Source organism: Artibeus jamaicensis, unplaced genomic scaffold (genome assembly GCF_021234435.1).
Source record: "Artibeus jamaicensis isolate MK-2021 breed Jamaican fruit bat unplaced genomic scaffold, CSHL_Jam_final contig_471, whole genome shotgun sequence".
NCBI lineage: Eukaryota > Metazoa > Chordata > Mammalia > Chiroptera > Phyllostomidae > Artibeus > Artibeus jamaicensis.
Window position 1 is genome coordinate 7065097 of NW_026521850.1, and position 27337 is coordinate 7092433.

The 27337-nt window shown below is 59.4% G+C and overlaps 1 protein-coding gene across 4 annotated transcripts in view; it reads right to left on the reverse strand.

Annotated features, from left to right (window-relative positions):
* LMX1B (LIM homeobox transcription factor 1 beta) overlaps nt 1-27095 on the reverse strand; it is a 78284-nt gene extending 51189 nt beyond the window's left edge. The window contains exons 1-2 of one of the 4 annotated variants that reach the window (XM_037159694.2): nt 26539-27095; nt 25560-25746 (exon numbers count right to left, since the gene is read on the reverse strand). In XM_037159694.2, coding sequence (XP_037015589.1) covers nt 25560-25746; nt 26539-26677 — 326 coding nt within the window. In that variant the 5' untranslated portion in view covers nt 26678-27095. The remainder of the gene's footprint in view (nt 1-25559; nt 25747-26538) is intronic. The other 3 variants (XM_037159827.2, XM_037159750.2, XM_037159897.2) reach the window with 3 other exon arrangements.
* Between the last annotated feature and the right edge of the window lie 242 nt (nt 27096-27337).

The following is a 27337-nucleotide window of genomic DNA, read 5'->3' on the forward strand; positions in this document are numbered from 1 at the left end:
GGCTGAGGGGCTGGCCCTGGGACCGGGGGCCTCGCGGGAGGAGAACTCTGAGCAGCACTGGCACCTGGCATCCGGACTGGAATCTCTCCTAAAGCTTCCGCATCTTAGGAGAGCTGGAAAGACAGGTCCCGAGCGTGGGCTGCGAGGCTTCACTCGTTCACCCATCGTTCGCTCCGCAACCTTTCTGGCCACTGGGGTGTGCCAGGCCCTCTTGTGGCAGCAGAGAGACGACCAGTCTGACAGACCCAGCCCCTGCCCTACTGGGGACACACCTACGGACACGATTGTCCTTGGGTGGCATGAGACACACGAGACAGGCCTCGGGCGATGCGTTTGTTCTAGCCGGGACTATGGCACTGGGGGAGCTCTGTGTGCTCGCCGGGACACGAGCAGGAGTGCGTCCTCTCTGAGCCTCAGTCCCCGACCCGAACTGGGGGTAGTCGTGGTCCCTGCCTCATGGGGTTGGGAGAGAAGGTACATGAAGTGCTGTGCCCGGGGCTGGCCGGGGATCTGTGAGTGTGAGTCATTACCACGACTGCTCACGGTCCAGCGGGCGAGCGGCTGGGGACACTGGTATTATGGACAGCCACCACGTGGGGGCCAAATGGCAAGGTTAGAATCCCCCAGAAGGGTGGTAAGGACAGCCTTTCCTTTCCAAAAGGAACAAAATTCCCCCAGAGACAGAACGCACCTGCATGGCCGAGCCAGCAGCCCAGGGGGTTACGAGGGCAGGTCACCTCCTGGGCCAGTGACTCCAGAAGAAGAGGGAGGAAAAGGGCAGGAGAATAAATCCGGACGGGCTTGGGGGCCTGCCCCCCCAGCAGGCCGGTCCTGGAGGCCCTCGCTGTCAGGCACCATGGCTGACACAAGGGCCTCTGAAGTGACACGCCCCTGGCTTTATGTCCTGGCCCTGAGTTACACGCTCAGGCAGGGGCTGTAAACCTCTCAGAGCCTCAGTCTGTGCCCCTGTGAAATGGGGACCGTAATAACAGTCCCCTCACTTCCTGAGGATGCCGGGAGATGATGTGTGCCAAGTGCTGAGCACACCGCCCGGCACACAGTGAGTGTCCAGTCTGGGCAGCTTGAGTCATCTCCGCATCCCCAGGGTCCTGGACTCCCGGCTGTCCTGTGCGCCAGGAAAGGGGGCCTTCCCAACCAGAACTCGGGTGTGCAGGCCACAGGGAGCCGGGACAGACCCTCCCCGTGCGGCTGCCTGGCCACCCCGAGGAGCCCTGCAAACCAGGACAGAGACCCGGTCTGCCTGTCTCACGCCACCTTCCCGGCTCGCTTCCAGGCAGGCCACTCGGAAGAGGTTCCTCAGCCTTTCCAGATTCTTTCCCCTGGAAACTGTTTTAGAAAGTCTGGAATAACGCCGGAGGGCCGGCCCAAGCTGTCCTGCCATGGCGGAAGGCTAGTCCTGGCCAGCCACCTAGCCTGGGGACTCACTGTCCGGGAGGAAGGTGGCTCAGCTGGGGGAGCTGCCCCGAGGAGGCAGGGGGCCTCCTCTGTCCTCCTGGCTGTTCTCCAGCCTAGAAAAGGGCCAGCACAGCCTCTAGGAACCCGCTCCAGTCATGCCTTCCTAAGCAGGCCAGGCAAGGAAGGAGAAGTATAGGCAGGGGCTCAAGTGGGGACATCCCTGACCTGGGACTTGGGAGGGGATACATTGGGTGAATGTGGCTGAGGCCTCACAAGGACTTGTTAGAGATGACAGGCACGTCACAGAATCACCCCCAGTCTCAAAGGCTCAGGACTGGTGTAGACCCTGCCCTTCGATACAGGTCACAAAAACCGGTGGCAATGGAGGGATGGCCTGCCTGACTCCACAGCTGCTCAAAACTAGACCAGGCGGTGACCTAGAAGCCACTTGGAGAGGTCCTGTGACGGGCCTACGGGCCATGGAGCTCAGGGCACTGGGAGCGGAGGAAGACCCGCCTACTGGTACCTCTGCCCGAGCCCCGGGTGCCACGGTCAGCCTGCCCACACCTCAGCACCAGCCCCTACACCAGCCATCTGAGCCCGCGCCCAGAGGGCGGCAGGCACGGGGCCCTGTGGCTCGAAGGGAGATCCCCCTTCAGCGGACACATGCTTGAACACACGCTGGGTGTGTGCTCTTTTTCTCTTCCTTCTATACATTCAGCTCTAAAATCTGGGCCATCCCACCACCCGCATTAACTGCGTTAAGGAGAAATTATAAAAAGAAATCAAATTTCCCATAGCATTTGAACGCCATTAAAATGCCAAACAATAAACTACCAGGCTGCAAATTAGATCAGCAGAAATATCAAACACATTGAGGTATAAAATCCATAATTGCATTTAGTGGCAGCCGTCCCCGGAGAGGCCTTGCTAAAGATCATCACAGCCCCACATATGAGAAGCTATTGACAGAAGAATAAAAATCGACAGGCCGGCCAAATAAACCGCACAACCTTCATTAAATATTCAGCAACAGAAATTTGACTATCCTGCACCTCTCCCCTTGGTCCCCTCCTGAGCCCGTCCCTGCCCAGCTGGGGGGCTCAGTCCCTGGCCCTCCCCAGGCACCAACAGCTGGCACAGGCAGGACCAGGGGAGGGTGGGGAGGTACGAGGCTGCAGCAATAAGGGGGGTGCGCTCCACTGAGATTATTATTGGTGGGCGGTGTTATTAGCTTTCACCCTGGAGTAGGTGGTCCCGAAGTCTTTAATTAGGTCATTACGGGGTAATTTCCAGGGAGAGTTTAACTCTTTAGCAGCTGCAGGGCCTGGAGCCAGAGGTCCAGTGGGGCTTAGGGCCTGGTTCCCCCAGTGGGTAAAACAGGGCCGGTCCTGAGGGGAGGGGTGGCGAGGCTTTGTTGGAGGTCCCTGGAGGGTCAGGTTCAACTGCCCCAGGACAGCAGACTGGCCAGGAACCTCCCTCACCCACCCCTGGAGGGCTCGCCCCAGATTCAGGAGGACTCCCATCAGGCAAAGCAGGACCTGGCCTCACTGGGCTCCAGCCCATGGGGACCCCAACCCCTTCGGGATGGCTCCAGCTCTCCCCCGACCTGGCCCTTAGCTCCTCTTCTCTCCATTTCTATTCCAATTATACTCACTCCCTCCTCTCGGATCAGCCTCTCCTCGCCCAGTCCCTCCAGTGCTCAACTCTCTGTCCCCTCCCCTCCCCCTCCCCGCCCCCTCACCTAGGAGCCCGCCGCCATGTATAATGCATGCAGTGGAAGCGCCCAATAGGATTAGGCACCTCCGCCCGTCTTTGAGGAGAGAAAGTTTATGTAAATGACTGATGACAGCGCTATTGTGTGAGGAATATCAATGGAGTAATTACAGTTACATCGGGCGCCCGCGCCGCTGGCCCGTGTTAATTTTTCACCGGCTCCCCCGGGAGAGATCGGAGCGCGCTCCGAAGAGCACAGCTAATAATGGGAGCTCGGAGCCGCCGCTGCGCCACGCGCCCCGAGGTCTTTCTGAGCAGACTGCTAAGCACTGGCTGTCTCCCCGGAGAGCCGAGAACAGAGATAAAATGATTAAAAACTGCCAAGCGGGCCTGGCAATCACTCGCTCCGCTGTCAGCCTGAGACAAGACAAATCTCTGCGATTTTTCTCTTCCCTCCTCTCCCTTTGTGAGGCCCTGAGCTGGGACGTGGGGGGCCAGGTGGGGTCAGGGTCAGCCCCCCAGGGTGCCAGGGCCGAGGGCAGGGCAGTGACAGCGGCAGTGGCGGCGGCGGTGGGCTCTGGGCTGGGGGGTGGCTGCAGAGGCAGCGGGAACTGGGGGACCCGGGGAGCCAGTGGGCAGGCTCCACTCCTCTGCCCAGAGACTCGGCCAGGGCACACCTGTCAGGGCACACCTGTTGGGGGCCATGGGCTGGGGCACACCCACTGGAGCACACCTGTCCTGACCCACCTGCCAGGGACACCAGCAGGGGCTCACCTGGGCGTCCCCTAGTTGAGGCCACAGAAGGGGAGGGGGGTATGTGTTCCCTGCCAGGGTCTGGGCCCCACTTGGAGAGGCTTCCTGGGTATCCACACCTTTGGCTCTGAAGCTAAGCCTGGGTCCAGTACCTGACAAGAGAGAGGAGGAAGAGAAGGAGGAAGAGGAGGAGGAAGAGGAGCTGTTCCCACCTTAGAGAGGGTGTGAAAAGGGTGCCCACTTTCTCTGCTGCCTCTGCGGCCCCAGGGCGGCCGTCGTGATGGCCTCCTGCCCCGCAGGCCCTCTGACCATGACACAGGCAAGAGGAAATCCCTGCTCAAACCTGGGCTGGGCTCTGGGAGCCGGCCACAGACGTCACAGGCCAGGAGGGGCCATCTGCCACTGTCACCTCCATCCCGTGCCCAAACACACACGCGCAGTGCCTTTCTGACTGTGGGCACCCTCCCAGGCCCAGCCATCTCAGCCCAAGATGGCCGGGACCTTCACACACACGGCATCCCCAAGACAGACACACACACACACACGCCACAGAACTGCCCGTGTGCACACGCACGCTGTGATACAGGCAGCACGGCTGCCCACGCTGGTGCAGACATGCTGGTACAAACATGCATGCGGCTGAGACTTGAGCTTGATGACATGTGTCAGGCAGGCATGTCACAGGCACAGGGGGTGGCGTGTGGGCACACGGACGCCCCACAGAGCAGCCCGTCCAGGCACACGGCAGCATGTGCAGGGTGCGCACACGCTGACACAGGCGCTGTCCCACCTGCCGCCCCCCCCCACGCACGGTCACTAAGCATTCGGGAGAGTGAGCCCTGGGCCTTGCACAGGCTCTGAGCCAGCCTCTGCAGAGGCTGCCTCCCCCGGCGCCGCCTGCTCCAGGTCTCATGCACCCACGCCACGGCCCCCGCCACCACCTGCCACCTAGCAGTTCAGCCACAGGGAGCTGGGCAGGTGCTGACAGCAGCGACAACCCCAGTGCAGGCAGCGTGGCACTACTGACGAGCAGAGGAGGAGCTGGCAGCTTCTGGCTGGGGACGGGGTGTCAAGAGCGGCTGGCGTCTACACTACATCTGGCTGGTTCACCTGAGGCCGGCAGCCTCTGTCCTCTCCAGGGCAGTGAGGCCGAACAGGGTGTGGCCTTCTCACCACCTGCCACATGTGCGCACGCCAGTACCCTCGTTAACACACACCAGCACCACTGATGGACGACCCACACAGCCCAAGCCCAGAGAGAGGCACACACAGACGTGGAGGGATGGCCAGTGTCCATGGACGTTTGTCCCCCACACAATCACCCAGGCCCCATCACAGTCCAGGCCCCGACAAAGCTCAGGTCTGCTGATGCCCAGACACGCATGCCCGTCCGAGTCGGGGCCGAGGGCACTCAGGTACACACGCCTGGGCGCTGCCTAGCTACACACCCATGTTTACTGCTTCCTCCCCAACCCTGCCCTGCTCCCCCACAATCCACTCAGCAGTCAGAGCGCAGTTCGTGCTCCAAAGGGACCCTGGCACTCACCCACTCAGAATCCTCCCATGGCTCCCAGCGGCCCCTGGAGTGAAGGGCACACCCCTCCGGGCAGCCTCTCTCTGCTCCCCCACCACGGCCCACTTCCGGGACCTTGCACACACTGCTCCCTCTGCCCAAAAGCTGCTCCCTTCCCTTCTTTACCTAGACAGTCCCTCTGCCATGAGCACGGACAGCTCTTCCTCCAGGAAATCCTCCTCCACACCTCCCAGCCTGAGAGAGGAGCCCTGTTCTCAGAGTCCTCAGCGCTCAGTGCTTCCTCCATCAGAGCCTTCGGCCAACTGCGGCCAGGGACACGCCTCTCTCTCCCCCACTGGGTGGAGAGCTCTTCAGGGACAGGGCTGTCTGACTTGGGTCCTCGGTGCCTGGGACGAGGCACACAGCAGCCTCACCGTGAACACCAGGAAGAACTCCTGTGGGGTCTCCTATGTGAGACCGGGGCCTGCAGAAGGGTCACCGAGGGAGGCGCTGGCATGAGGATGTCCAGGGAAGTCTGGGGCCGCCAGGCTGCCAGCTGGCAGGGAGTGGCTGGCGCTCTGTCACTGGTCATCCCCAGTGTCCCATCCTGGGCTGTTGGAGTGGTTGCCCCCACAGTTCACCCCCAAAGGGCCAGCACCACAAGGCAGGCTCTGGCTCAGGCTGCCCGGGTTTGAATCAGGCCTCAGGGTCTCACCCCCTTTCTAATGGGAGGCAGCGCCCGTGACACCACGCAGTACCACTCTAGGAGTTATTAGCGGTCAGGCCCAAGTACAAACCACCCACTTCCCAGCAGGGTGACCTCAGAGCAGCCACGTAACCTCTCTGGGCTCCAGTTTCCCCAGCCACAACTGCTCAGCTGACAATGACAATGATGGTGAGTGGCAGCCGCCATCTCGCTTGCCGGCAATCTGACGTGGGTCTTCGGACCGCCCCGTTTCAGGTGAAGAAACTGAAGCTGAAGGGCAGAGAGTGAGGGAACCAAGGTCAGAGCCGCCAGGCTCTGAAACACCCGCCTTTTCCTTTGACTCTCCAAGGTCACAGGTGACTGTGCTGTGTCACCATGCACGTGTGAAGAGCGTCAGCCTCCACGCCTCTGCCCAGGCTGGACGCTCCGCCTGGATTGCCCTCACCACTGCCTCTCCTCTCATTGCAGCTGGTTTTTCAAAAACTTCTCACATCTACGTCCCCGTGGACCTGTTCTCGACGTCCCCAACCGCCCCTTGCCTTTGTGAGAGCCCCAGCGTGTTCTGCCTGCTCCCCTGTGCGACAATGGTGTGTGGGCAGTGAGCAAGCAGATGACAAGCAGTTGCCTGGGAGAGGAGTGGGGGGTCGTATCAGGGAGACGCAAGGGCTGGAATCAGACCTGGCTGGGATGCGGCCGTGGGAGGTGGTAGAGAGGGGGGCTGGCCACAAGGAGGGCGAGGGAGGGGAGACAAGGGGCCAAGTCAGGCTCTAGAAGGCCTGGAGAGGTGGACTGGCCTTCCTGTGAGGCGCTGTGTTAGAATTCTTACTAATAACAAGAACAATAATGACCACCGCAAAAACAGTAGCTGTAAAGGAGCGTAAAGGAATCGTTGCTTTTCCTCGGACTTTATATATATGAGCTTTGCACTAAGTGCTCACATCCTCCCATTGTTAGTCCAACCAATGACCTGGATAGGAGGAGGTGTCGTACCCATGTTACAGGTAAGGGAACTGAGGCCCGGAGAGGCGGAGGGACTCGTCTGAGACAGCACAGCTCCGGGAAGCGGCATTAGGGAGGGCCTGGGCCCTGGCACTCTGGGGTGCGACTGACGGGAGCTGCTGCAGGATGGCGACCTGCTTCTGGCCTCTGTCTTCCCCACTCCACGCCCCACTCTAGGGGTTATTAGCGGTCAGACCTGGTTCTGCCCCTTGGAGCACCGGTCACATAGGTAAGCTGGGTCTCCCTCTCCTCTCCCTCCCTTCCTGCCTTCCTCAAATGTGCACTGGCCACCTACCAAGTGCCAGGTGCTTTCTGGGGACATCACAAGCAGGAGATGCAAGGAGGAGCAGGCATCTTGGAGGCCACCTGGTGGAGTGGCTGAGCTAAACCGTGTGACCTTGAACTAAACCGTGTGACCTTGAACAGCTGCCTTCCCCTTTCTGTTCCTCAGTGTTCCCATCTCTGAAATGGGGGCCATGGCAGACCCTGCCTCACAGGTTTTCAGGGTTTAGTGTGATGACACAAACATTTAACTCTGCACATGCACAGTATAAAAGTTTCAGAAATAAAAAATAAGACCCTTAGTCCACCCTGCTGCCACACCGTGTGCAGAGAGAACTGCATGCGGAGGGGCAGGCTGGGGAGTGCTGGATGGGGGATCCCAGGGGCCCCCCTGACCTTTGCTCACTCCTTGCCTCCTAGAGGGTCCTAATTTTGCTCTCCCATGCCCCATTCTGGCTCCACATCCTGGGGCTTCAGGGAGACGGGAAGAGCCTTGGCCCAGCTGGAACCTCCAGGATAGACCAGGTGTTCTCCCAACCGCCCTCTGGACCCACACTTGTTGCCATGCCACCTGTCCACCCAGAGTCACCCACTGCTGATGCTGGGGAGACCACCACAGCTCCCCCATTCATTCATTCATTCAGCAAACTGAGCCATGGGCCAGGCTTGGGGGGGGGCCCTGGGCAGAGGTTCTCAGACTTCAGTGTACACAGGCACCCCCAGGGGGCCTGCTAGGGATGCAGATTCGTGGGCTTCACTCCAAGAGTTCAAGTCCACCCCCAGAGCTAGGAATCTGCTCATGTTTAACAAGCACGGCAGAGCAGACCCAAGGCTTGGCGAGGGCAGGGGGATGGAGTATGAAGCCAGGGAGATACCTTGAAACTGGTGATTCATGCCAAGCTTTCAGAGAAGACAGACGTCCAGAAGCAGACAAGATAAGGAAGCTGGGGGACACAGAGTGCACACCCACGGCAGCCTGAGTGACACCTAGATGTGGACGAATGTTGGAAGTGCATGGGGAACAGCAGAGGAACAGCAGGTGAACTTGCGGCTGAGCACAGAGGATGAGAGAGGGCGGGGCCAACTGTGGAAGGCCCAGAAGGCCAAGCACATGGCCAGGAAAAGGAGGCCATTTGAGGACGAGCCTCAGGCCCGCTGGCAGGGCAGGCGCTGTGCCTGTGGGCCTGGTCCTAGCTCAGGCCCAGCTGCACAGTTTGCAGGGCCCAGAGCAAAATGAAAACCCAGAGTACTCGTTCCGAAAGTATTAAGAATTTCAGGAGGGCGACAGCAGAGCCTTAAACTAGAAGAGTCCTTCTGAGTGCAGGGACTGAGCAACTGCACGGACCACATGCCCACAATGCTGGGCTTGTCAAGGGCTCAGCCAAGTAGGTCACCTTGGCTGGGACCAGGCAGAGCGTTCGGACCTGAGGGTTCCATGGCCCCAGCTGCGAGCCCCAGGCCTCTCTGACTATCCCTTTGCCCCGCTCCTGCCCCTCAATCCTCGGTACTGCCTCCTAAATTGGCCCAGATCTGTCTCCTCTCCTGTCCCCTCCGCTGCCCTCGCCTCTAAAGAGACCGTCTCCAGCCTCCAGTCCCATGCACGCACCGCCCGTGTCATCTCCATAAAGTGCCTCTCCTGTCCTGTCACTCCCCCGTCCAATAACCTTCGATGGCTCCCTCCTGCCTACAGGATGAGGTCTGAACCCTGTTGCATAGCTACCACCCCCTCCAACTGCAGCCCCAGGTCCCAGCAGCCCCTGGGCAGCCCCTCCAGCCAGACTCACTGTCCCTCGCCCACTTGTCTTGGGCCACCAATTTAACCCCCAGTATTCTGGCTCCCAGGGACCCTGCCTGGCCTGCCTTCCCCAAACCCGCCTCAATCCCAGCCTCCCCCCAACCAAGGCAGCTCCCAGGGCCACCAGGGACACAGACTCTCGCTGTCCTGTGACCCACCCAGACCCCTGCCCATGGCCCTTGCCACAGTCAAAAACAGCTCGCATTCACTGACAGAGGACTGTCTGCATCCATCACTGCCTTTAATACAACAACTGGAGAGGTTAGCCCACTTACCAACAAGGGGACAGAGGCTCAGGGAGGCTACGGAACTGGCCAGAAACAGGCAGCGCCTGGGAGTCACCAGCCCAGCCAGTCCAGCCCCCAAGTTATTCCCTTATACTTGCTTTTAATACTAACCAAGCACCTACTCTGTGGGCATCATGCCCTCTCCCAGCCGAGGCACGGTGCACGCAGGGAATTCTAGCAAGGAGACCACCTGACCTGGAACCCAAATCAGATGCCTGCGCAGGCCCATCCCGAAGGACTACGGGAGCATCAGCAACAGTACCAGCAAGAACCACACACCTCCTATGAGGACACTGCATCTGCTTTCTCCTCTGGAGCCCATCACTGTCCTAAGGCAGGGGTTTGGCCCTCAAGCATCTCTGAGGGAACTGAGGCACAGAGAGGTAAAGCGGCGACCTGAAGGCGCCACAGCCAGTAAAGGGCAGAGCCGAGACGGAACTCCGCACACGAAGGCTCCAAAGCACTGGCATCTTGCCTCTGTCCACGTGGCTAAGATCCGGTTATGGTCTGGGCCTCCCAGGCATCGGCTCCAGGGCCACAAGATCAGAGAAGAGGCCAGCGTTTCCAGGTGCAGGAGCTGTGCTGGCATGACTTCTGCTTCACTCTGCTCCCCTCCCTCGCCACGCCGGCTCCTCCTGGGAGCCCTCTGAGGACAGCTTCGCCAGGTTCCTGGTGATGGGCTGCCCGGACACACCAGTCTCTTACCTAACACCCGTCCTGGCCTCCCGCCAGGAGCCCTCCCCAAGCAGAGCACGCGGCTGATTCCATGATACTCCCCGTGCCTCAGGGCGAGATGTTTCCTTTTACCAGTTAATATTTTTATTACCATTATTACTGTTATTTTAATTTAAATCTTTGACGTTCAGGGAGAGGTTTCTCTGCAGCCACACGGGCATGTCTGCGGGAGGGTGGCACTATGGTGACCGGCTTGAACTCTTGCCATGTGGCTGGTTAGACCAGTGGGCGGCCAGCTCCTGCCCCCTCCAGGGGTCTGCCGCTGCTCACTTATCAGGCTGACATCCCACAGGGGGGCCGCCGCCCTGCCTGCCCCTCTGGCTCCAAGCCTGCCGACTGGAACCAGACCTGGAGGGGCGGGCGGAGGGGGCACGTGGGAGGGGGCCAAGCCCTCACCACAGGCCCCCTTGCAGTTCAAAGTGACACGCTCAGGCGGCTATCCCCTTCAAAGGGCAGACAGCGCCTGCCCGGAGCTACTGGACCCTCAGCCCAAGCCCAGAAGGCAAGACGGGTAAAGGCGGCCCCTGAGGGCTGGCCAAGCTCCTATCTGTGGGGTGAGCCTGCTGCCCTGCCCCTGCCCACAGCAGGAGGGCACATCCCTGTGGGCCAACCATACCTTACAGTGCAACCCTGGGAAAACCACCTCCCTTCTCTGAGTCTCCCTGCTGTCATGGTACATTTGCCAAGCACTCGGAAGGCACTCAGGGACAGTTGTGCATCAGCCACAATGCTGATGATGAAGATGGGGACGCAGGGTCTTATTCGGAGAAACACCACCCCAAAGCCAGAACACTGAGTGTGAGTCCTGCCAGCTCCTCACTGGCTGCCTGGCCCCAGCTCCCTCTCTGTAAAGTGAGACGAGGATGGGATGATGCCACGCCCACTTGGGATTAGGCAGGTCACAGACACCCTCGCCCCGTCTAATGCCCAGCAGGGTTGGTCCGAGCGCTTCCCTAACCCAGGCCCCTCAAGGCTGAGGAGGGTCCAGAGGGCAGGTCTTGGCACATGCAGATGCCAGCTCCATGCTGGTGCAGCTCCCAGCTGGCTGTGCGGCCCTGGGTGTGTGCCTTCACCTCTCTGAGCCCCAGCCCTGCCACCTGGAAACCCGGGGAAAGGATAGAGCTTTTAGGCACTCTCATCGAAAACTCTGGAGTGCCGAGGGCTTAGGCCTGCAGGCGGACGTGACACACGCCCAGTAGACAGGGGCTCTTATCACTGCCATCGGGAACTGTGTCAGCCTGGGGAGGGACCCGCACCTCTCAGGTCCAGCTTCAGTGTTGCAAACCGGAAAATAATCATCGTGCCCGCCCCAGGGCCGGTGAGAAGATTCAGTGAGCTAGCCCAGCTGAACCCGTGCCGTAGGCAGCAGGCAGTGAGCACTGGCCATCGATCACGAGGCATTCATTCAGCAAATAATTTGAGCTCTGGGGCCCGACTGCCACGGGGGCACTGAACTCAGCAAGGGGCCGGAAGCTGCACCCCCTGCCCAGAGGATTTGCTAGAGGTTTTCTCCTGACAAAATGCCTGCCCTCCAATCCCAGGTCCACTTCCTAGCTGTGTGACCTCGGGCAAGTTACTCAACATCTCTGTGCCTCAGTTGTCTTCTCTGAAAATGAAAATCATAATGGCACGTAGGTCATGGCTCAGGGAAAGAATGGAAGTGCTTACAGCAGTAGCACCTGATGAACATGAGCGCTCACGAAGCATTCGCTGGGATCATTACCGCCGCCGCCTGGTGCTCTCGGGGCTGGGCCTGCCTGTCAGCAAGCCCCCTGCAGCCAGGCCCCCTTCTGCAGTTCACAAACTTGGGAAGTGTCAGCTCCTGAGAGGCACCCGCGGCCCCTGCAGAACAGAGGCTTCTGCAGGCTTCCTCCCTGCCCTGTTTCCCCAGCAGCTGGAGCACTCGGAAAAAAGCGCCCAGCCTGCTGGGCTTGTCAAAGCAGGGCCGCCTTTACTAGCACCAGGTTTGGATGGTAATTTTGCGGTCATAAGAATTATTTTCTTTACATACTGTTATAGAAAGGGGAACCCCATGCTTTGCTTCTTTTTTTTTTTTAACCTAAATGAAGACACCATCCAGGGGTAAATCTGCTGCTGGGGTTTTTAATAAAAACACGATGGAGGAAAATATTCAAAGCTCCATAATCAGAAGCCTTTTGCGTCGCGAGCAGAGATGTGCCATGCCCACCCTCCGCCCACGCAGCGGCGCTCTGGGCGGGGCCGGCTGTGGGGCTGGCGACTTTAGACCTATGGCAAAAATAATGAACAGCAGTACGCGCAGAGATAGCCTGAAAAATATCCTGGGAAAGAAAAACATATGCCAAAGAGTGTGTTGTAAAAGTCATATTTCATGCCTGACTTTAGAGAATGTTAATAAGGATTAGAACCATACTCCAACAGAACAACTATCAGTCAAGGCAAAGGTAATTAATTCTGCTTCAGATCTCTGCTCGGGAGAACGAGAGCCGTAAGTGCTGTTTCGCAGCGCGGGGATCCCGGGCCCCAGAGCAGCCGAGAACTCCCGGGGACGGGTCCTGGTCCCGGCTGAAGGAGACCTGCCTGCTGCCGGCAGCCTCTGCTGTCTGCTGCCCGGTAGATTTTAGGGATCTTTTCTGAATTGTAACAATATCAACCTTTTTTTTCTTAATTTGAGGATTGGCTAATAAATATGATTAAGATAACACGTCCCAAACCACATGTCCTCTGCGTGGCCTCCAACATGTGGAGGACAGATGTGTCTTCTGTGTGCAGATGACCCAGCCGCTGCTCCCCCGAGGTAGGGACCCTGCGAGCCAGAGCCCCGAGAGGTCCCCACAGCCCACCGCCCTCCCCCTGGGTTGCTGGAGAGGAGAAGGGCCAGGCCCAGGGCTTCTGGGTGTCAGACACTGAAAGGACGGAGGGATGCTGGTACGTGGCGCTCTGCTCACCTGGCTCTTGTCCCTCAGTTCCCAATTTAGCACATAAAAGTCCCAAACCCACATGGCCCCCGCCACCCAAAAAGCCCTCAAACACCATTTCATCACTGAGGCTCATCTATCACCCGTTCTCAGCAGCCGAAGGAGCTTCTCCTCTCGGTGACCTCCATCCAGGGAGGACAGAGCAGGCCACTGTTAAAGCCAGAGTCTGGGAGAGGGTTCTAGAAAGAACTGTGCAGTTGCCACACAGAAAAACCCTGAACCTGGCAGTGGGCACACGGGAGTTCCTGCCTCAAGTTAGTGAGATTTTGGGCAAGTCCTGGCCATGCCTGGGCCTTGGTTTTCCTATTTCTACCAGGATCTGAAAGAGCCCTTCAACTGGGACACTCTAAAGCAGTGGCCGGCATGGTGTCGGGCGTGGCCTGCTGCATCCTTGCTGTGGTCACTGAAGAGAGCTCTTGGACGCCACAAACAAGCCAGGCCTGAAGCCCAGGGCAGGGAGGCCTGGGCCTGTTGGTGTCAACAGCTCTGGGAAGAGGGGCCAGCAGGCTCAGAGGCCAAGGCTGGTGCGGGCCCCACCCCCAAAGAAAGGCTCTGGGCCAAGGCATGAGTGAGTCTCCCTCCTTCTTAGCTCTCCCTTGGGGTGAGGAATGAGAAAGGAGAAGAGTCCTCTAGAGTTGGCCCAGGCCAGGCAGCAGGGCTCAAGGGGGCAGGGAGGAAAAGGTGATCTACTGCAGTGGTAGAATGAATGAATGAATGAATGTCAGAGGGAGGTGAGGGCTTCCCAAACCCATCACAGCTGACAGGCTGAAGGCAGGACACCTGGTTGGAAAAAAAAAGCTATGAAGGGTCCTTGGGGGAGGGGCACTGTGAGCCCATGCTGGGCTGCCGGCTGGGCAGGGGTCGGGTATACGCATGGGCCACTTGGCAGAGGTCGGAGCGTTTCCATTCCCACCAGTCAGTGCACAGAGGCTGCTCTAGGCAGACAAGAAGGGTCAGACTCAGTGGAGGAACTCTGTCACTGGCCTCCTTTCCACCGGGGCCCACTGGGCATTGCCTGCAGTGTTCCTGGCTCCCTGTTGCCACTCCGGCTCAGGCCCTGGCCTCCCCTGAAGACCCCAGGTCTCTTCCCTGCCCAGGAGCCTGGGCAGGCGGGCAGACCCTGGGAGCCCAAGGCTTGGCCCGGCAGGGCTGATACGAACCATCTGCGTTGTCTTGGGACGCCCCTCTGCCCACTGTCCCTCTGAACTCGGCTGGTTCCCGCGGGCCGTTTGATGCCTCGCAGGGTCACAGACCCCCGCACACAAATCACCGCCGAGGGGTTGGGGGTGGGGCGGAGGCTCTGAAACCTAATCCACAAAGTTTGCTCTGCCGCAGGCTCGCTCCTTCCCTGGCTCACTCGACCACCACCCCCCCTTTCCAAACAAGGCTTATTTTTCTTGCCAAAAAAACAAAGTTGGTATCAAGTGTTTCCAGGGAGAAAGTCTCTCCCCCGCCCCCCCCCCCCCTGCTTGGGAGGCAGAGCTGGGGCTGTGGGCCGAGGCCGGGATTGCAGAGGGGGCTCTGGGAGAGGACAGGACAGGCGGGAGGTGAGCTCCGTCCGGTTCCCGGTCCACAGGCCGGTCCCCTTCCCAGCTCTGGTCTGTCCCTGCGCAACACTTCATAGCCGTGGGCCCCGGCCCAGGGTCTCTGACCTACTCTGTCCCTCTAGTCGTCTGTCTCCCAGATAGGGTTCCCTCCATGGGGCTCTCTGTCCCAGTTAAGGCCAGAGATGGAAGCATCACTTCCTGCCCCTTCTCCCTCCCCATAAAACAGCCCTTGCCTGTCGCTTTTACGAGGTGACACCCTGCTCTCAGCCCAATCCTCCCTGTGCTGGAGCTTGGGCTAGAGAGGGAGGAGACTGCGTGCAGCCAGGCGTCTCCAGAGCGCTCCCGGGGCACACTGGGGTCCCCGGCCGGCTGCCCCCAGCACAGCCCAAAGCCTAAGAGCTTTAAGAGGATGCCAAGGAGCTGGGGATATTAGAGGCAAATTCCTCAGAAGTACCCCCTCCTGCTCTGATGACTCTGGGACCTTCCGTCCGAGACCCTGGACGCTGGTCCACAGGTGGCCAGCCTGGTCCTCTGGAGGGATGCAAAGCAGAGCCGTGGGGGCGCATGGGTTTCATTTGCTGGGTGTTGGTTTTGCTTTGGGTTTTTTCAGTTGGCGCAGAGACCAGGACCTGCGCAGGCAGCTTCTCCGAAGCCCGTGGCTTTCTGCTGTACCTAGAAGGGAGCGCAGGCGGCTGCAGTTGTGCCTGCGACCACCGCTCGGCTGGCCGGAGCTGTCGTTGTCCAAGCAGGCAGCCTGGCTCGGGCTGGGTGCCCACCTCAGGGGTTGGTCGGCACACCGGCTGGTCTGCGCTGCCTGGGCACAGCAGGAAATACCTGTGAACTGCGGGACAAGAGCAGCGAAAGCGCCGTGGTGGTGAGAATACAGGCACCACCACCCAGCAGAGAAGCGGGTTTCCTGGGGTGGGGGTTTTTGTGGGGGCAGAACAAAGGAATTCACCCTCAGAAGAAAACAGGCTGAGTGAGCAGCTGGAATGGTCAATCCCCAAGAGACCTGCGGGGACACCAGCATGAGAGCACTGGTCCCAGTGACCCAACGAAATCCCCCCAGCAGAAGATGTCCGCCTGGCATTTCTGAGTGGCCTCTTAATTTTTGTCAGCCCTGCTTTATCGGGGATGGTGGGTGTGTGCCCTCCAGTGCTACCTTTCCTGGGAAGAGGGAACAGACAGGCCCTGCTCTCCATCAGTGGACACACGCCAAAAATCCCCCCAACTACTGTCTATTCGTGGGGCTGTTGTCCCCATTTTCCAGAAGCTGACCATTGAGGCTCCTGTAAAGCAACCCCCTCTCCCACCCCCTACTGCAACGCTTGACCGGCTAAGGAGACCCAGGCGCTCAGAAAGGACAGGCTGGGGGGGGGGTGACAGGACCGGAGCCCCCCTCCTCCTGCCCTCGGAAGGGGTGGAGGGGACACGGTTGTAAGGTGCTCGCCTTCTTTTCTCTGCTTGACATGAATAAGGGGATTAGGACGGCAAGTTTCCGTCGTTTACGCCGCTGGACAAAGGGCACCGAGGTTTGAGCGGCGCAGCTTGTGATTAAACGACAGAGCCCTGTCACTCAGCACCGTCCTAGGTACTTGTGTTCGTGACATAATCTTATTAGAAGATAAAACCGGCGAAATCCTTTTCATAATGAAAAGTTACATTTAATGGCTGAACCCGCCCCCCCCACCCGGTCTCGACCCTGCCCGCCTCCCCCGTTGCTGTTGGATATGGCTTGCCTGTAATTGGCATTTAAAGCGCCAAGTCCGGGAGAAAAACGGAGTTTAGGGTTTTTGTAATCCCCCTAAACTGTCTTTGTTCGAAATCTCCACAGATACAAGTCTGTTAAGAGTAAATATTTGTGGATTGATACAACCACATTTCCCCCCTGCAAACCAAATCTGAAAAAATTCCACCCTCCAGCCGCAGAGGCTGGGCGCGGAAAGTGGGGGCTGGGGTTACCCGGCCTTCGCGCCGAGAACTCGGCTTTCCGGCCGCTGGCCGCCTCCGGGAGCCGAGGGACTTTGCACATTTCTGAGGCGGGGAAAAAAGGTCTTAGACTTTTTAAAATTTTCTGTTCCCTCGATAAACAGACCTCTCAAACTCGCTGCTTTTGGGCCTGACCAAGGAGGTCGGCGGGAGGGCTTGGGGAGGGGCGCCGAGTTTGCTCCATTCTCAACGAAAACGCCAACTCTCCGCCAGCCTCGCTCCCTTCCAGCGGGTCTAGGTGGCTCCCAGGGGACCGGCATCTGCGGAGCTACGGGAGGCCCCACCCAGCAGGGCGTCCGGAGTCTAACCCCGGAGAGCACCGGGGCCGCCAAGGGCCCCTGAAACGCGAAGGAGCACGAAGGCTGTCGCAGGGCCCCGGGCTCCCAGCTCCAGCCCAGCCCGTCCTGGGATCGAGTTCCTTCATAAATCAGTGGCTGGGTGAAAGGGCTGCGCTTTAGAAAGGGCAGGACCGTGTGCGCGTATTAGAGCGCGCGGTTCCCAAATCCGGGCTAAACCCCTGGTGACACCGAAATTCATCAACCGCTGCTGGCGCCCGTGGCTCGGCCCGAGCAGCCCGGGAGCCAAAGAACCGGTGCATAGCGCTGTCCCAGTCGGAGAAGAGGAGAACGAGGAGCAGGACCCCTTCCGAGGGGCGGGCCTGGGAGAGGGCGCGGATGGAGACCGCGGTTCCTGCCTGTGTGCCGCGCCTCGAAGGAAGCTCTCCCACCGAGAGAAAGGCAGTTATTCTAACCTTTTTCCTTCTCTAGCGAAGGCTGGCCCTACAGGGCATTCTGGCGTGAAGAGGGCAATGACCCTCCCAACCCTAGGGCACTGATCGCTCTACCCCTTCCAAGGTGGGCACTCCAGGGAGAACCCCAACTCTCCAGGGTGGGAATCCGGGCCTTCGGGAAGGTTAGAACGGGATTTAGGGATGCCGTCAGCTTTGGGAGTTCGCCCTGCCTGGGAGAAAATCTGCTACAGAATAACTCTGGACTTGGGGGAAGTTACTTAACTCCTTCGGCCTCAGTTTCCTCACCTCTGCATGGAGCTAGAGTGATAGAGGTCAATACACATCTGCACACATGCAAGAAAGAACAATCCCGTTTCCTTCTACAGGCACCACTGTGGCCCGCCCTTCTGGGGCCAGTAAGGCTCTGCTCCTCAGAGTTCGAATCTCCACTGGCCTGTTGGGGAAAAAACGAGACCTAGTGCCTCAGTAGCACTGGGGGTCCCTCCATAGGCTGCTGACTGCCTGCCTCCAGGGACCAGCTTCGGACAGCTTGCCCTACCCCATTCCCTTTTTAAGGGCACATTTCAAAACACAGGTCCCAGACCCGGTTGAGGAGCAAGTGGGTAGGTGAAGCCCCTCCGGGAGGCCTGTTCTGGAGGCTACATTCTCTGGGCCTCCCACGCAACGCAGACAATGCATTCCTGCCAAGCAGGGCGTCTCCAGCTCACTTTCCTGGCAGGCAAGCAGGAAGGAGACATATAGTGACTGAATGCCCAATGCAGAGTGGCACCTCTGCATTTGTTTCACTTTATCCTCAGAGAATTATCACCCCTATTTCACAGAGGGGAAGACTGAGGCTCCAGGAGATGCCCTTAGCCTGTGTCACGGGAGCCAGAGCCATTCCCTTCCCAGATCTGTCCTCACAATCTTGCTCTTTCCTTTGACAAAATGTGCCCCACAGAGGGGGAACCTCCATTCGAAGGAGGTGGCCCCAGAGCACCTTGGTCCTCTCCATCTCTACAGGCTCCGAGATCAGGGCCTGGGCGGGCTCCCACACCCCGACTGCCCAGTAACTATGGCAATCCACTTGGTCACATGACAACAGTCACCGAGTCCCTGTGGAGAGCAGGAGGCAGGAAAAGGGGAGCAGCAGTCACACCCAGCTCCAGCTTGTCCCGGCCCAGCGCTGCCGCTCCTCCTCTCCCATCACCGCTGCTGCGGCGCTCAGCATAGGAGCCTGGAGGGGCGGGGCGGGGGGGGGGCGGAGAGCGGCTGCCGGCCGGTGGCCCTGTGTTCTAGCACGCTCACTCTGCTTTCTGCATCTGGCCAGCAGCTCGGTGGACTGCTCACTCCCGCCAGCCCTGGTGGGCACTTCTGTTGCTCTAGGCAGCCCTCAGAATCCGCCTAGGCTGGCAACCACCTCGCAGTTCCTAGGGAAACCTCTTGCAGCACCAGCAGGCCAGGAAGCAAACATCTTTGTTTCTTCTGGAACCAGACTCCGGGAACCAGGTTTTTCCTTCAGCGACACTTCCCCCAGTTCACCAAGTGCAGGGCCAGCCAGGTGCTCTGCCAGCAGCCAGCACTCTGGGTCCAGGCCTATCTGAGCCAGGCTCCCGATGGAGACAAAGCCCTCCCCCACCCCTAACGTACGCGTATATCCTCTGAACCCCTACACTCCCCCTCACCCCCCTCGGGGCCCCAGGGGCCACCAGGCAGGTCCTGCAGCTGCCAGTCAAGAAGCTGAACAGAAATGGATAGAATACTGCCCCGGGAATAACAAAGGAAGGGCCCACGCAGGAATTTATTTGTACTGATCAGGAGAAGCAAAGGTACAGGGCAGCGAGGAAGTGCTGTCAGCCAGGCCTGAAACCCAAGAAAGTTGCCATTCTGAGCACAGTGGCCCCTTATACCCCACCACTCCACCACGCAGCGGTAGTTAAAGCAAACACAGGCCCTTCACTGCCCGTCAGTTACACCTTCCCTCCAAAACTACACAAACTTTGAAAGATTTTTCGGACAGAAGATGGATGCTTCAGGAGACTCGAGGTCAAGGCTAGGCTGTTTAAAGTATATTATTAACAAATAAACATTTACTACAAAAAAAAAGGGGAGAAAACCCTATAGGCCACCGGGGAACCAAATCATGTTGCTTTTGGCTTCAAATGACAGGAGACATTTATGACATGAATGGAGAGCACCAGCCGCCGATGAAATGGCAAGCGTCTGCCACTCCGCTTCCTCTGCCTTGTGAATCAACTTTTTCAAATACGGTTTTCAGCCTGGCCCTCCCCTCCCCACCACCACCTCCCACTCCTGACTGCAGTGGCAATATATATATATATAAATAAAATTTTGATTTTGCTCCTTGCCACCATCAGCACAGAATCTAGGGGTTGGGGAGGGCTGGATCAGCCAGAGAGCCAAAGGCCCAGGGTCCTCTCGCACCCACAGCTGACCGACAGCCTGCCCGGGCTCCCGGGACGGACGGACCATCCCTGCTCTCCCTCACTCCCCTGAAGCTGAGGCCTGACTGTGGTGTCCAGCAAATTGGAAGTTATAACTTATGCCGCTGAGAGTATCCTCCATTCCTCAGCCTGACTAATGCCAAAGTAGGACGGGTCCCCCGCCCTCTTTTTTGTTTTAAAAACCTCGTAGTAGCCGCAGGACAGAGGAAGTTCTCTGGGGAGGAGGCTCTGCCAGCCCTTCATGGACCAAAAAACCTCCTTGGGCTGGAGGAGCCTTCTGACCGCTTGGGCTGGTGACCTTTTAAACCTCATCTCCTTTCTGAGCAACACACAGATCCCCGGATCTCTCCCCCGTATGCCCCCTCTTCTGCATCCCTCCTCAACCTCGGAGATGTTGGTTGAGCTTTATTTCCAGTCACTTGAATCACAAACGCAATAAGCACGAACAGTTGTCCAAATGTGAAACGCTAATATTGAGAATGCTTTCCCAAACGAGACCCTGCAGATGCTAATTGCTCCCCAGTGGAAAGGGGTCTGCTCTGGTCCAACACCCGCCCACCTTGGCTCCCAGGGAGAAGTAGGAGGTCGGCGTCAGGTCGAGCTCCACTCCACCGTCTGTCCTTCCTGATGATGCGCAGCTGGCATCTCATGTCACCCCTATCGTCAGAGCTGTCCTGTCTCTCCAGACCCCACGGAACATAGAGCACTCACTGAAGCCCCGTCAGGTGCCCTGCGTACTCCTCACCACTCCCTAGGCAGTGACGTTCCCACCCCCGGCTTGCTGATGGAGAACCCAGCACTCAGAGACAGGCAGCCACCTGGCTAGGGTTGCGCAGCTGCTGAGTGCTGGGGCTGGGATGTGAACCCAGGTCTGCCTCGGAGTTTAAAGCTCTTTTCATCACTGAGGGAGGCAGGACCCTCACAGTGTCCCAGGCAAAGGGAATAGTTTTCCCAGTGGTGCCCAGTGTGCCCCATCTTCCCTGCACAGGGAGGCACACAGCAAGCCCCACATTCCAGCTGCACCTCTCTCTGACGTGGAGCCCACGGGCAGTTCCATGCGTGTCCTCGGAGACAAGGCATTCCCTGCCATGCTGAAGCTGGTACGAGTAACAGCAATAATTTCCAGGCAACAAGATGCCCGGGTCCTCTGGGCCACATTATCTCGAATCCTTATAACAATACTTTCCCCTAGGTGGGCACGTCCCCATTTTACAGAAGGGGCTCAGGTAGGTGCCAAGGCTGTGTGGTCCTTAACCTGGCTCTGCCGGACAGGGAGGGAGGAAGCCGAGGGCCACCAATCACATACCCAAGAGGAGATCCTCACAACCTGCTTCCCCCACTGGAGAAAAAAGCCGGCAAACAAATTAGGCTACTCCAGCCCAGGGCCTGGGGAATACAGGGTGAGCCAGGAGTCAGCTGTGAATAATGCCTCCGTTCAGCAGAGGACTGCAGCCTCAGGAAGGCCTTTGCTTACCCTTCCGCAAGCAGCCAAGGTGCTGAGGTTAATGGAAAGGTGCCCTCCCACGGGCCAGAGGGTCCCCAGGCTCGGGCTGGCAGAGTGAGCCCTTCAGCCCTCGGATCCCCAAGGAGGCCACTATGGAGGCCTTTTTATAAGGCAATGCGATGTCCCTTCCTTCCAAAGAGATCCATTTCCGCGGACAGGCCCTTACCCCAGGCTGGGGTCAGGGGTGTCCACAGCCTTGAATGAGTTGGATGAGGTCTATGCCAGCTGGGGTGCCCACGGCGGAGGGAGTCCTGCTGGTAACTGGCACCCTGCAGGCCTATGGGAGGCCTCCGGAGCTGGGAGATGCAGCAGCCGGAAAAGACGGGCTGACTCTGCTCTTCCCCGGCACCACACCCGGGCTCTGCCGCGCGGGTGCTCCGAGGGGAGGTGAGCCTCCCAGGAAGGCCTTTCCCGGTGTAAACACTTCCAAGGAAAGGAATGTGCTGGGAAGAGTGGGGTTGGGCCACTGGAGCTCCGTGCAGCCAGCTGGGGTAAATTAAAAAAAGAAAGAAAAAAAAAAATCACCCCGGGACTCTGATGGCTTTTTGTGAAACTCAATCAAAGCCTCGCTGCCCGCCTCCTGCCGAGGTGGGCGCACCCTACCTGGGCAGGCGAGCCCAAGGGGATCCTCGCAGGCTCGGCGGGGCCCTGCAACTGCGGCGGGGAGGTGCGGGCGCCCGGGCGGGCCCCGCTGGCGGAAGGGCGCCGCCAGCCCGGACTGGGTGCACGGCCCCGGCGGGAGCCTCGCGTCTTTTGGCGCACGCAGGCACCCGCTCGCACACCGACGAGTCGGTCGCCAGACCTCGGAGCTGTCTCACTCGCGATCAGACTCCATTTTGTGACAGATTTTTGGACTCTCCCGCCAACCCTCCCCCCTTCCGGAGCCTCCTCCAGGAATTCGCCACCTCCTCAGGATACAAACCCTTTCCAGACAAGCGACAGACAGCAAGAAAAGAGTTACATAATTCTGTTTGGCCAAACCGCCAAGAAAAAAACTGGGGGACGGTATGTTGTCATTTTTCCATGTGTTCTCCGGCGGAGGAAGGAGAGGGGTGCTCGCGATTTCGCGTTTGGAGGCCGCGTCTCTTCCCGGTTTCTAGCCGGGGTTTTCTGTCCGAAGAGCTCCGACTGCCCAGGGGCCAGAGCCTCGGGCAACGGAGAATAATCCGATGCTTTGGGTTTTTTTCCTTAGAAGGAGTCCCCCCCCCAAAAAAAAGAAACACGTAGGAGAAAAAGGAGACTTTCAAGTTATGTGCGAAAATGCCAAATGTCGTTCCCCGCCCCCCTGCTCTTTTTGCGGGTGCAGGGCGTGTTGTGGATTTTTATCAAATGCTGTTAAATTCGTCCGAATGTCAATTAATAATTACCCCCGTGGTGCGTAAAATAAATGCTACACCTCTAGGTGTCCAGGATCTTCGAAAACAAATCGAGTGGAGAAAGAAAGCTTAATAAAAATAGCCACCTCTTTCTAAGAACCAAGCCCCACTGCTCTTTGCGGGGAGGACACGTTTTCCAAAAGTTACGGTGGTGGGGGGATTGTTAATTTCCCAATACCGCTGACGCACAGACAAGACAAAATCGAGAAGGCACGTTTCTGTGCCCACTTGCCTGGATTCTCGTCTGAAAGCATTTACGCACAGATGCAATAAATATGCCTCTGCGATCCTCAAAGAAAAAATAAATTGTGAAATATATTTGTATTGTGCAAAGAACACTGTTTCCCTGTGAGCCCCTGCTTGCCTGCCTGCACTGACTGCCCTGGAGAAACGCTGAAACAAGACCTGCTCCAGCAATTTGTGCCCAGGACAGTCTTGCTAACAGCCCCTCCTTGGCACCCAACCAGCCCGCCTGGTGCAGGTAGCTAACTAGCGTTACTGGAAGAAAGAGGAGGTCAGGGAGGAGTGTGCACCGTGAGGGCAGTGAATGACGCCCGAGCCCCGAAGCTGCAGCCCTGCAGGACCCAGACTCGGGACCTGAGATTTGCCCTCTTCCAAAATCCACTCCCAAGCACACCCCTACTGCCCTGAAGAAGAAGAAAGCTCTTGGGAGCCTTTCTTCTTTTTAAAACAAATATACTTCTGACAAAGCGATCGCAAATGTTTAATTGTTTTGTAAAATGAGGGGGTGGGTCCCTCAGCTCTAAGGGCTAACATCCAGCTCAGATTTTGTGACTTTACAGTTCCGTGTTCTGAAGGAGCAGGCGTATCATCCTCTCCTTGTTTGAAAAAGCAGCTCCAGCAGCGACTGGGGCGGAGGTGAGGGCTGGGGGGCAGAACGTGCAGATTGGGACAAGAGGTTGGAAGGAGCCCTGCCAATGTGCACAACCATTTCAGAAACCTGCACAAATGACCCGAGGCCCATTTCCAGTTTCCTGAGCCTCCTGTCCCCACGTGTTGAGTCGACCAGGCTGGTGGCCGAGCTGAGTGGGAAGTGGCACTGCCAGGGCCCTGCTCAGGTTGGACAGGCAGAGCAGTGAGGGCTGCAGGACGGCAGGACGTGGGTGGGCTGCTCCCAGGCCTCCCAGAGCTGCCGACTGCACTTGCCCCAAACCACTTTCCCCATTTCATTTGTGCGTCCCTACGTCCCTACGCCTGCCTGTAGCGGAGCTGACTGGCAGCCTCACCTTCTCCTGGAACTAGAACCCCATCAGCCCAGGGCACAACGCAAAAGCGATCAACAGCACTGTGCCTAACCTGGGGGCGCTCCAGACAGAGGGGGAGGCCTCCACTGGGCTCCTGGACCAGTGAAAGAGCTGACTCCGGGAACCTGACCCCAGCTCCTGCCCGCAGAGCCCCCAGCCAGCAAGAAGAGCAAGGCACAAAAACAGCTCCTGCTAGGCCCCCAGACCAGGGGAGCCCGGCCAGATTAGGCCCTAGTGTGGAGCTCAGCTAGAGTCTTCCATAGTAGAACCTGATGCCCTCCTGAGGGCTCTGGCCTCCGCCAAGCAGTGGAGGAGCACGCCAGCTGCTCCGATTCCCACCATGGCCTGGATTTAGAGAGTCCCTGGGTAGAGCAGGTAAGCTGCTCGGACCACCAGGCAGTGGCAGCCCAGCCTTTTCCCAGGGGTTTGGGCACACACAGTCCCCTCTGAGCCCCCAACCACCTGAGCAGCCTACCCACCCTGCAGCTCCATCTGAAAGAGTTTTCCAGGCCTCACTAGAAAGTTGTCACAGGCAGCCCCTTGCCTCCACAGTGCTGCCCTAGGGATCCCCACATTCCTCTTTTGGCTGGTGCATCTCTCTGCCTCCTTCTCAATCATACTGCCAGGCACAAACCCAGATTGGGGGGGGGAGGCGCATTTACTAATATCTGCCCCAAACCCCTTCACAGTCTCAGCTAAAAACAAAAGTCAGTAGATAGAACTCAACCCACAGCCTCTGGCCTCAACCCTGAGGCTTGAGCTACACCAGGGCAGAGCAGGCCACCCCTCCCCAACACACACTTGCAAAACAGAAAGCCTGCTGCGGATGGCTGATTCAGTCAGTTCTCCACCCCCAAGGGGAGCCCCAGATTGTGGTTTGCCACTTCTTGAGGTCCTCTTCCTAGACAGCTTCTCCAGCCAAAGAAAATTGTAAGTAGAAAATTCCCGCATGGAACGGTTTGGGAAGGATGGACATCCTTTTCTCTCCACCAGGGACTAAAATTGCAGCAGGGCGCCTGGCAGCGAAGGGGCATGGGGGCGCTGCTCAGGCAGTTCAGCACACCCGCTCTCCACCTCCTTGCTCCAGGAATCCCAAGCCCCCATAAACGCAGCCTTTGGGCTTGGAGAAGCACACCACCAGGGCCTGACTCCCTAAAGCACTGCCTTCATTTAAAATAAATTCTTGGCCCCTAATTCAGGCCTCCCAGGACAACTGCATCCATTCCCCAGTCGGCCCAGGGTCTTATCCTGTACCCCAACTCAGCGGCCCAGAGAAAGTTTTCCGCTGCAGCAATTGGGAGGGCAGCAACTGGGAGCTGCCGAAGGCTCCCGGCCGCCCCACTAGTGTCGTCCGGACTGGGATGGTTCGCTCCTGCGGGAGACGCGCAGCCCGCGGAGCCCTCGGCGTGGACTGGCCCAGCGGCGCACAGAGCCGGCGGCAGGGCGGACTGGGCCCGGCCTGGCAGGGGGCGGCCAGGCTCGAGCGCCGGGCGGCGGGGAAGGAGGAGGACTGGAGGCGCTTACTGTTGGTAGTCTTGTTTGCAGTAGAGTTTCCGATCCCGGAAGTAGCAGCTGGTGGTGAGGGCTTGCTGACACGCCGCGCACTGCAAACACTCCTCGTGCCAGGACGACTCGTTGACTCGCATCAGGAAGCGGTCGGAGATGGGCCGCTGGCAGCCCTCGCAGACGGCGGGATGCGGGCAGTCGGAGCCTGCAGCGCACAGGGCGAGAGCCTGGCCGTCAGCGCCCACAAGCCCGGCCCCCGCGTCCCGGCCGCCCGGTGCACGCAGCCCCCGCTCCAAGGGTGTGGGCAGCCCTGGAGCAATACCCGCCGAACCAAGGGCCGGGCAGCCTCAGCTAGTTCGTCCTAGTCCGCGGACTCCGACGCCGAGAAGCCGCCTGGGCTCCGCGCTGTGCTCTCTCCTTCTCCGGAGATCCAGCGCTTGGTATTTAATACGTAAGAGAATGAGTACGGCGCGGGGTAGCCGGCTGGGACGGAGGCAGGCGAGGTGAGGCTGGGGCGCTCGCTGGCTGACACGCCCCACAGTGGCATACGTGGTCTTCTGTCCTCGACCTCCCCAAAATCTGTGGTTTGGGTGACTCAGGGGACATTTTTCTTTTAGAATCTCCCCCTTCCCAAGTGACCTGGCACTACTCCCAAGCTTGTCCAGGTGACTGCTGGGGTCCTCCGTCGCCCCTGCAACCCGCCTCCTACCTCCAGCCCATTGTGGCATCTCTAGATCCGAGGCCGGATGGAGATCCGGGGGTGGAGGCTGAAGCTGTCCTCTAGGTGATGTCCCCACATCCCTCTGTCCCCACAGGATGGCTGTCTAGCTTGTCGCCCCTCTGGTGATTACTCCAGAAGTTTTCTGTGTCCCTGCACATCCCCATGTCCTTAAAACCACTTCCTTTATCAGTTGGTCTAGACGCCTGCTTCCACCTAAGGACGAGGCCCCTGTCCCCTGCCCGTGGCCACACTCGGGCGTCCCGATCCCGCACTCACCCAGCAGCACCCCCAGAGTGGCGGGTCCGGGGCGCAGGGCGTGTTCCTCCATCTTGATGCCGTCCAACATCTTGGCGCAGTCCGTCTGCCCGCGAGGGAAGCACCTCTCCAGCGACTCGGGACCTGTTGCTATATCCATGGGACGCGGGGCGCGCTGCGGGCCCCGCCAGCCAGGGTGCTCGCCCGGCCGCCCGCGGGCCCGCTCGCGGCCGCGGCCGCGGCGCCGGGAAGGCGCGGGCCCCGCGGGATTGGGGCTGCGGCTGGGGCCGCCGGTTGCCCCGGGCGAGCGTGCAGCGTCGGCGGGCTGGACCCGAGTCCCGGCGTCGTGCTGGCGGGCCGGTGCGGCTGCAGCCCGCGCCGCGCTCTCCCGGGCACTCGCACCCACGCGCGCCGGCTCCTCTGTCACCTGCTTGTCAGCCCCGGAGCCGGGTTGCGGCGGCGGCGGCAGACGGAGCCGCGGGGAGGAGACGGCGGCGGCGGCGGCGGCGGTGGCTGCGGCGGCGGCGGGCGGGGGAGGGGGCGGGGGTGCAGGGCGGCCCCGCGGGCTGCGGGGGGGGGCGCGGGCGGCGCAGCGGGGTCCCGGGCGGGGCGCAGCGGGCCGCGGGGCTCCCGGCGCGCTCCCCGCGCTACTCCAGTGCCATGGTGCGCCCGGGGAGCCGCTCGGTTTAGAGCCGGGGCTGGCGGCGGAGGGATACCCCGGCCGGGAGCCGCCTCACCCCTCCTCAAACTTCCTGACATTTGAACTCATTGGAGCGCCTCGTATCCCTGCGCCGGGATGAGCCGGAGGCTCCACGTCAAA